The 10,491-nt window shown below is 41.5% G+C and overlaps 1 protein-coding gene across 2 annotated transcripts in view; it reads left to right on the plus strand.

The window, feature by feature from the left end:
* The window catches only part of LOC140743249 (sodium-coupled monocarboxylate transporter 1), a 50,372-nt gene extending 40,248 nt beyond the window's left edge, over positions 1-10,124 (plus strand). The window contains exons 11-13 of one of the 2 annotated variants that reach the window (XM_073074378.1): positions 1,570-1,690; positions 2,182-2,325; positions 9,875-10,124. In XM_073074378.1, the coding sequence (XP_072930479.1) occupies positions 1,570-1,690; positions 2,182-2,325; positions 9,875-9,937 (328 nt within the window). In that variant the 3' untranslated portion in view covers positions 9,938-10,124. The remainder of the gene's footprint in view (positions 1-1,569; positions 1,691-2,181; positions 2,326-9,874) is intronic. The other variant, XM_073074379.1, reaches the window with a different exon arrangement.
* Positions 10,125-10,491: the final 367 nt, after the last annotated feature.

The following is a 10,491-nucleotide window of genomic DNA, read 5'->3' on the forward strand; positions in this document are numbered from 1 at the left end:
CCATGATGCACTTGGTCTCCCGTAGTAGCGGTGGGCGCTCGTCCTCTGGCAGGAGGTACCTAGGGGGGAGGAGTGGCGTTGCACGCTTGGCGTATGCCGGGGATTGGGGGTCGTAGGTGGACGCACCAGGTGCCACCCTCCTTAGTACTTGCTCGGAGCGTATCGCGAGAGAGGGCACTCCCGAGTTGCGTGTGCCTCCGCGCACCGGGCAAACTTAAGGCGCCCGAAGCTGTTGTATGAAGAGAGGCTGAAGCCTTGGCATCTGTGGCATTGCGCCAAACCGCAGCGGCCCATCCATGCGTCAACAACTACCCCCGGCATGTAGAGAAGCTCGTTGACCCTATAGAGCCTACGAGCTCCTCCTGTCCCATGTGGTCCAGTTGCACGTGAAACACGCACCCGGGCCTACCCTTTTGTGGTGGGATGTGCGTTCCGAAGCGTCCGGGGCGGGATTCTCTCGGGTGTAGCAGAACCATGAGAGGTCCGGCTCACACTCCGAGAGGGCGGTCAATTAGGCCTGGACTATCCTGTATTCTTCCAGGGTTGAGGGGAGGAAACGTATCCCCCTTTCATAGGGCCGAGCGCTAGGTTTTTTTTTTTTTTTTTTTTATAATTATACCTAAAGAGGCAGACGGGCTACCTGATGGACAGTAGTCACCGTCGCCTATGGACATTTGCAACACCAGAACCGAATCCCAGCCCAATCGGGGAAGCAGCGCCAAGTACTACACCCAAATGGTCATTAATGGACAGTCGCTCCAGTAGCATTGGCGGATACCCATTATAGTCAAATTTTCAAGTCTTCGAGTTCGCGATACGTTAATGGCATGTGTTCAACCAACCAACCAGTTCAACAGGAAACATCGCGATGATAAATTGAATACTAGCCATATTGGAATTGGAGAAGAAAAAAAGCCAATATATGTAGTAGACCATCTTACACTAGACGCTAAGAAAATTCATGCGCTTGCCAGAGAAACTGCGAAAAAATTACAGTTCATATTTGTCTGGACCAAAAATGGACGCGTATTTATGCGAAAAACGGAGACAACAGAACACATAATGATACTTGAAATTCAACAGTTAGAGACACGTAGTTTACCTATATTAATTTATCTAAATTAATTATTTTATAAACATAAATCACATTTATCTTTATTTAGCTATATTTTTCACTATTCCATATTGTATTATCTATATTTGAATTGTTTTATCTTAATAGACTTATTAAAAATCTATTACCAAAATATTAGAGGTCTGCGCAGTACATAGATATATTATACTATATATGCCTTACGCCGTATTTTTGTGAAAACAGTTGAGTTGCTATGGAGCCGCGCGAATGGATGCGTCTGCGTGCCAGCGTCTTCCGCCTAGGCCCTATTTATTAATTTAAGTTTATAGCAAGTATTGTTTGTTATAATACGAAGAATAAAAAATATGAAAGTTTTGGTGGTATGGAACCCATGTCGGTCGACTTGCACTTGACTAATTACTTATTCCATTTTCAGCTATCGGTTTTTTATTGAAAACTAGCAATTTACTCAAATTTAACTACGTTTTTTACAGATCCGGTACATTCTTTCTGTACAGAATTAGCTACTTGTACTACACATTAATCGGTATGATAGTGTGCATGGTGACTGGCGCCATTGTCTCCTACTTCACGCAACCTAACGACCCGTCTATGGTAAGTCCATACTACATTTTTAGTGAAGCCTTTTTATCACTATATAATGTAATTGTTGTATATCGGGTAGACAGTAATCTGTAGTTATACTTACAACACAATTTACAATAGAATTAATTCCAATAAACCAATAGTCACGCTATCAAAGTTTTCTAGACTATTGAAGTAAAAATTAGAGCGAGGCTGTTCTCCAAGCATGGCCAGTTCACCTCATATGTCATATTAAAAAGAAACAAAGCAATTGAAGTCCAAAAACTAATGTAAACATTTAATATTTTAAAAGACTTTATATGCATAAGCTAAAAGTATTATATTTTACTTAATTTTATATTTGAATGGTATTTTAAGAGACGAGTAACTCGTTTATCTCCTCATTTTTAGTGAAATGTTATTATAATCTGCTTTACTTGACGAAATTGGTGTCGACGGGAAAGACGGAATTGGTTCTGTTCTAAAAAGCACTAACACTAATAGTTTAAATTGTGCCGTAGGTACACCGCGACTTGCTTACGCCGTGGATTCACCGTTTCCTGCCGTCGCAGCATCCTCATTGCCGCCGCCCGCGCAACACGCAACACGACATAGAGCTGCAAGCGTGCGAGAGGGACCACCTGTACGCACAGGCTTCGTACATAGTCAGTTATAATATACCAGTTCCGCTGACCGGCTTCATAACAGCAGCTATAACGAATGAACCAACGACCAATAACTTAACAACACTATTAATAGCTTTTAAACCTGCTGGATTGTGGTATGTAAACAAATAATTTCCCTATAGATTTTCATACAGTAAGACTATAAATAATCTAGACAGCATTATAACAACTATGCACAGATTGTCAAATAAAAAAAAGAGAAATGCGCAGGAACAAAACCATAACATTATTCATTCATAGAATTTAGATACGTTTCTGTAACTGATATATACAATACCTACAGTAGACTAGTTTCATAAAAAAACACTAACAAATTTATAAAGTAATGCACGATCACTAATAAGTAATAACTTTACTACAAAATAATCTCAGGTGCGGGGGCAACAAAGAGGATATGACGGACTCCTACCGGCTGAAGCCACGGTGTTCCTCTGGACAATCTTTGTCGGGACCACGGGTATCATTACGGTATCGGGGACCATCCGCTCTGTCGGTGTCCTACGCCCATGCCTCCGCTATGGGGGTAGGGGATGGACGTTGGGAGCCCTTCGCTTACTCCCGGTCTGAGAATTTCTCTCTCCCCCGCTCCGCAGTCTCCTTCTGAGATTTGATCCTCGCATTTGACCGCCTTCAATGACTTCACACTCGACCACAGCTTTCACAGTCACGGTCGTCAGCGAAAGGTCAGGCCCCACTGCAACGACGAGTCCACGACGCTGACTGTCCCTTGATGGACACTCCTCCAGAGTATGTTGCGTCGTGTCCTGGTCGCAACTACAATGGTGGCATTGGGTGGTTGGCTCTCTTCGGGCTTTGCGGCACAGGTACTTCTCGAAACACACATGTCCCGAGAGTACCTGCACAAGCCGGAAGGTCAACGACCCATACCGCCTGTCCGTCCAGTCTTCTAGCATTGGACGGACAGCCTCCACAGCCCTGAGCCCAACCCTGGGTTCGGCTAGCCTCTCCTTCCATTTTGCAGTCATGGACTGTAGAGCGTGGAATTATCCAGCGATACAATGCAGCACAGATCTCCGCCTCCAGATGCCAGGGGAGGATACCCTGCCAGTAAGCACGCATGACCATGACCTTTAACGAGAAAGGCCACTGACTGCACGACCCTAAGTATAGGCGGCGGCTACTCTCACTAGGCCCCCCGAGGTTAGGTAGCAGCCGCTTTAATGCCACTGCCGCACTCATTAATCGGGGAGCCTATCGTTTGAAGTATTCACGGAAATACCAGCGGCTGTCGAGGGTGAGTCCCAGACACTTCATAGACGACTCAACCTCGACACGATCCCACCGACGAGGATGTGGGACCTCTGTGGCGGCGCCCTCCTCGGTCCGTGAAAACACAGGGCGTCAGTTCTGTTGCATGCCAATGGAGTCCCAACATCTCGATCAGTGCCACCGCTTCGGTGGCCAGACATGCACCGTCCTTGAACTTATCCCCCGTGCCGTGAAACCAATGCACCCAGTCGTACCCGATGTTCCACAGGAGTGGGCTAAGAACCGACCCTTTCGGAACACCGCACGTCATTTCTCGACGGAGTGATAGGCACCGATGTACATCTCGGAGAGATAGGCACCGACCATCTCACGGAGATAGGCAGGCACCCTAGCCCATCTGTCCAATCGTTAAGTATACATAAATAATTGGCCAAGTGCAAGTCGAACTGCCCAATTCTTGCGTCATTTGATGAGCTACGACAAAAATTGGGTAGGGAACTCTAAAAGTGACCCAGTTTTAATTTAAACTATAATTATTATTTCAATAAAATAAAAGTATAAGGTATTGCAATCAGACACATTGTCTGAGACGCTAATCGGAGCGAATGACATCATTTCTCACGTGCATCATCGTATCCCTTAAACGGTTATATGCCATGACGACCAAGATGTTCGTCACTTCACCCGGCGCGCTTTCACACCACACATCGAGCAGGGTAGGCGCATAATGGTGCTCGGGGGTAAATTCAAATTCAAATTCGAACCCGTTGAGGTTTTGCAGGGCACTCCGGGCGTTTGGGTTTCCTATGCGTTTCGGGACGTACATCCCACCCAGAAGAGGACGCCCGGGTTACACGTTCCATGTACAGATGGACCACCCGGGTCAGGAGGAGCTCGCCCGCCTTTACAGGGTAGACGAACTACTCTACATGCCAGGGGTGGTTATTGTGGCGTGGAGAAGCCGAAGTGGCCCGGCTCAATGCCCTCGCTGCCAATGCTTCGGCCACGCGTCGTATAACTGCTTCAAGCAGCGAAGCACGCACCCCTTGGCGCCCCCCGGCACCCCCTGCCAGGGACCGTGCACCGCCCACCGCAGTGGAGTCCACAGTTCGGCATGTGGTGGAGTATGCGGCCGCGACCGGTGCATCTAATGGCACCGGCTAGGCGCCCGCCGTCTGCTAAGCGTAACAAACATAACAGGGGTCGGAACGCTGCCCGGTTGCCCCACCACGCCCAACTCCCGGCTCAGCCTGTCGTCGAGGGCACCGGCCGTAAGAGATCACAAAGGCGGCTAAGGATCGAGGTGACAGAGGAGCGGTAACCGAAGCTGAAGGGTATGAGGTACAGGGCCCAGAGGCTCCTACCCACATCCTTAGGGCGAGTCCCACCATCCCGATGTCTTGGACATCATACTCCATAAAGATCTCGCTTGTCCAGTCCATGTGAAGGTGTTGTATGACCTACCAGCACCTGCCCATATTGATCGTTTTTGGCAAGGCCAAGGCGGCGCGTGTAAAACCCCCCAGACTCCGTAGCAGGACGGACTGAGATAAGTTTAAAAATACTTTAAAAACTGTTAAGTTTAGCGGCTCGCCGCCACCGAGATGGTACAAACCTTTATTGTTAATAACCTGGCGGCTTCGACTACAAAGTCCCTTTTGGAGACGGGCCGCTATAGTACGCGACTCCCAGTCTATCTAAGCGACATGTTCGCTAAGAAGCGAAAGCTGCGCGATTACTGGGCACGCACGCGGTGCCCACGGGTCAGGCGCGACCTGAATGCGTTGACCAACCGGCTGTCTGTTGCGATGGTGGAGCTGCGAGGGGCCACCTGGGAAATGAGAATCGACCAGGCTGGCCAGTCACAAACGTCTCTCTATCATGTCAATAGACAGTTGTCTCGAGCTAAGGTCCCCGTCACCCCTATCCTAGATGTCTAGGAGAGGCGGATGCACGCAGCGAAGGATCGCGCGGGGTATATTGTAATAAGTGAGAGAGCAGTTGTCGCCCCATCCACTCGCACATTCCGTCTTTTTATCTCACTCTACATTGTATTGTATACATTATCGAAGTGAATTTGAAACTCTGTCATCATGCCCATTAAACCGTTGCATTTAAAGGATAAATTAATGAAACTTTCAGAATGAAACGGAATAAAAATGTGTAGCTTTAAAACTACTTAATTAAAAAATCTGGACATGCAGTGACAAGTGTAAGATAAACAAAGTAGTGGTGAGTTTAAAAGTTAAAATACAAAATTGTTAAATATTGTTCAGAATGGATTATTTCTATAATAATTAGAGGTATGTTAGGAGATTCCTTACTTAACGTTTTTGGGAATGACGAATGACAACATCAGTAATCAAAATGTTAATGTTAAAATATTTTAAAGTGGAACTGTCAAAGTTTACGGTCAAAACTATTGTCTTTAGAATCACTACTACTACACATAAAAAGTGCATTAACTGTGATAAGTTAAAACCTGGCTTAAACCTCGCAGCTACTTTAAGATCAATGATTATAAGGCGGATAGATTAGATAGATCAGATTCATATTATGGTGATGTAGCTATTTTAGTACATAAATCTATTAAGAACAGTCCATTTTACATGTTATAGCCCTAAATTGTCAATGTCAATATATTCAGAATATAATTTCTATATATTTTCCATCAACAGTACATACAAAACAAAATGACAGGGATTACATATTCTCAATAGTTTACAGAAAACGTTTAAATTTAGGCGATTTTAACGCTCATCACACTAATGATGGCCCAACCAGGGAACGTATTGTAAATGACTCCATTTGTTTCCACAGATTTAGCAGCGCTATTTTCTTGGATAATTACTAACAAATCTCTTGGCAGTAAAAATTAAAAAGTGAGTGCAAGTCACATTAAGTCACCTTATTCATAGAAAATGCATTTGCCGGTTTCTCTAATCCTTTATGTGCGCAGAAATTTCATGATAGGTTTGAATACCTTTTGCAATCTTTATTTCTTATAAAACAATTCCTCAGCATATAAGTAGTAAATTTAGCCCAAAACCATACTGGAGTGCGGAGCTATCAAAAGCTGAGCGTCGTCTCGCTATGGATAATTTAAGAAGAAGCCCATCTCCTGCTAATTTAGATATTTTACAGGAAAAAAATCATATCGCTCAAAACGTTATACGATTAGCTTAAACTAAGTCGTGGCAAAATTTTTGTGCATCTATAGATGATACTACGTCATCTGAAGAGAGGTGATGTAAAATGCGATGGGTAAAAGATCATCATTCAAATGCACGTAATTATAGCGTAGACAAGGATATAGCAGAATAAACTCCTCAGTTTATTAACACCCGATTATGTACGTCCACCTCAGCCGTAATTCCGCTCTATTAACACTACTTTTGAATCTGAAATGACTATTAAAAAATTAGAAAATACTGGAAAAAGACTGATATTGCACCAGGCAGTGACGACATATCATTTTCTATGATTAATCACCTTCTACTAATTGGTAAGCGACTTTTAGTTAGACTATGTAATGTTTTTTTTTAATTATGGATATATCCCTAATCAGTGGCGTTAGATTAAAATAATACCCATTCCCAAGCCAGTTAGCGAGGCAGATTCAGGCACATTTCATACTATATCTCTGATTTCATGTCTATGCAAAATTTTACACTCCATTTTAAATAAGAGGATAGAATGGTTTTTCGAAAAACACAAGATATATCCCGATAATATGGTAGGGTTTCGTAAAAATCGGTTATGTTTTGATAATCTCACAAATTTGTTTTCTAAAATTCAAATTGATTTTCAAGAATTTATGAATAGTTGCGTGTTTTATAGTCATAGAAAATGCGTATAATAATGTTGACGTGACACGTTTATTATGTTTATTGGATCAATTTGGGGTGGGCTCTAAGATATGTTGGTATAGTCCGCGCCAAACTTCTAGTCCGCTCTGAAGTTGTTGCGCTCAGGTGTAGTCAGAGAGCCAATGCGGTCTAACACAACGACAAGCATATACTCCGTAGCAACAGTAAGGGCACAGCTATATTAGCCGTGGCCGAGAGCGGGCAGTGGACGGGTGCCGGGGTGATCCCGCGCTGTCTCCGTCCCGTTAATAACTACAATTTGCTGTTGCGACGCGGCTCGTTTCTATATTCACAGCGGGCTAACAGTTTGGTTCGGACTATGTGGTAATTTTTAAGGGTATCGGATGATGGATACGAGGTGATTAGGTGATAATATTTGTAAAAACATTTAAAAAGTATATACAGGGTGTCCCGTAAGTACCACGACAAACTTGGGGAGCACATAGGTGAGCGTCTGACCTCTCTGAGAAAAAAAAATAACTTTAGTAAAAGTGTCACCGTTTTTGCACTATCGATTGTTTTATATTTTTTGAAAAATTCAGCCCTCTTCATCTTCTTTCGCTAACTACGTGTACAAATTTGATGATACAGTGTTTATTTTTTCTGTTAAATAATATCAGATAGTTGGTTTACCATATTGAAATGTAAATTGGTTAAAAGATGTAAAGGAACCATGAAAAAAATGGGGGTATTTTTAGATTTTGATTTTTTTACTATTTTTTCTTTAACTTTGACTATTCGCCGTGAAAAAAAAATGTACTGAACTATAAGTGCACATTGCCCAAAAAATATGTCTAGTTAATAGAGATTTCAAAAAGATACCTCACTTACTATTTAAAGTTGAAGAAAAAAAGTTAAGGCTGTTTTTCCATGAAAGGGACTGAAACCAACTAAAACGTAATGATCGAGTTTTTATTTAAATTACGCTTACTTTAACTCAAAACGTGTTAAACAATACAAAATAACATCATTGACTAGTTAGACACTTAAAAATATCCTTCTTCAGTTGTAAAAAAACAACTAAGTAACTAACTAGCAAACAAAGTAATACAATTTTTCAAGTGAAATTTTACCTACTTTTAACTGTCGTGTTGAAGTGAAACTTCATATTTGTATGTAATTTGAATGACAATTCCATAATTTGGTATCTTGGAACTGACCTGATGATGGAGCCAGGACATGGATGGTGGGTCTCCTACCAGTTTTTACCCTTAGTCGCTGAAGAGTTGGAGTATCACCCCTGGCTCCACACGCATTTAACGAAAGAAGATGAAGAGGGCTGAATTTTTCAAAAAATATAAAACAATCGATAGTGCAAAAACGGTGACACTTTTACTAAAGTTATTTTTTTTTCTCAGAGAGCTCAGACCCTCACCTATGTTCTCCCCAAGTTTGTCGTGGTACTTACGGGACACCCTGTATATATATTTCTCAATATACTGATGATTTTGTTTTATACGTATCGAAAAATAATGTGACTCCGAGCCTTTTAGCTCTCTGAGTCATACATAATTGAATCATCCTTGATATTACGACTCGAAGACTCGAGTTCTTTGCAAAAAAGCAGTGATAGCCTAATGGTTTAGAAACTCGGTGTCTCGAACGAGGGGTCCGAGGTTAACATCCTAGACACGCACCTCTGTTATTTATATGTTAAGTTATGTGCGTATTAGAAATTAATTTTATTGTCACTTGCTTATAACGGCGAAGAAAAACATTGCGAGGAAACAAGCATACCTGAGAGGTTTATATTAAAAAAAATCTCAAAGGAATGTGAAGTCTACCAATACGCAGTTACGCACTTGGCCAGCGCGGCGGACTATAATCCTTCTCATTCTGAGTGGAGACCCCTGCTCAACAATGGGTTGATGACGCAACATAATTTGTAATATTTTTGTGTTACATGTCTCCTTTTTCGAAGGCCAATACGTTTACTACTTACTAACGCTACGTGCAAACTCAACACAAGGTGTGGCTACATCGGCCTTGATCCCGTGATCATGGCAATCATCATCTGCGTCATTGTCAACGAGTCGTATATAATTACTTCCTAATATAGGTTGAGCCAATTTAACCTTACCTGGAGGAAATTTTATTTAAAATCATGTTTATTACTTAAAAATGTCTAAGGTACAATAATTATAATTTAACATTGGTTATTTTATTTTTATTCAACTATTAGTAGTTACCTATTTCTAAACTATATAGAAAATATTGCCCTCAACGGCATTACCTAAAATGGTGTCCAAGATTTATATATATATATATATACTCTTCAGACACAGTCTTTAATCAGTGGTCGTTAAGCGTAGAAGAAAGAAAAGTAGCGGTCCCAAGGGTCCACCTTTGGAGCTCCACGCGCTTTTAGTATGCTTCTGCTTATTATAAATTTAACTAATGTATTTTTAAATATTATTTATTTTTCACAGGACACCTCCAGCGACGACGTGGAGCATATGGCCGGAGGAAATAATACTTTTAACATCAGCTAATTGAATTCTTTATACACTTTCAATTTTTTATTTTCTGTGTTTAATCTACAAATGTACAAGTTTTATAAGATTGGATTAAGTTTGTTTGTTTATTTTTATCCCTGTTGCCTTGTTGGCTTATTAAGTTGCAAGGTAATGTTGTTGTTAATTTAAAATGGATTTAATTAAATAAAAAATATTTAATAACGATGTGACTCCTCCATTAATGCCTCCCTTATCTTGTAACACTATTATTATTAGGCCGAAACAAGTGTGACAATGGTGTTTCCGAAGTCGAACCTCTAAATATATAAAATTTATGTCGTTAATAGTAGAGACCACGTAATCAAGTGTATTTACATGCTTTTGCCCTTTACATTATGACCAGTCATATGATAAGTCTACGGTGGAACTATAAGTAGTGAAATCTTTAATGCCAATTATGAAAAATAAATTCCATGCAAAATAGACCAGTTCTTCTGATTAGTATTTTACTAGTATCTCTATGGTTCCATACAGCTAAGAAAAAAAAAGATACTAATTACTTTATTTTATTAATTTGTTTCATCAATTTG

This window comes from Epargyreus clarus, unplaced genomic scaffold (assembly GCF_041222505.1).
Source record: "Epargyreus clarus isolate Ecla_fem2 unplaced genomic scaffold, WU_Ecla_fem_2.2 ptg000007l, whole genome shotgun sequence".
In the NCBI taxonomy this organism is placed as follows: domain Eukaryota; kingdom Metazoa; phylum Arthropoda; class Insecta; order Lepidoptera; family Hesperiidae; genus Epargyreus; species Epargyreus clarus.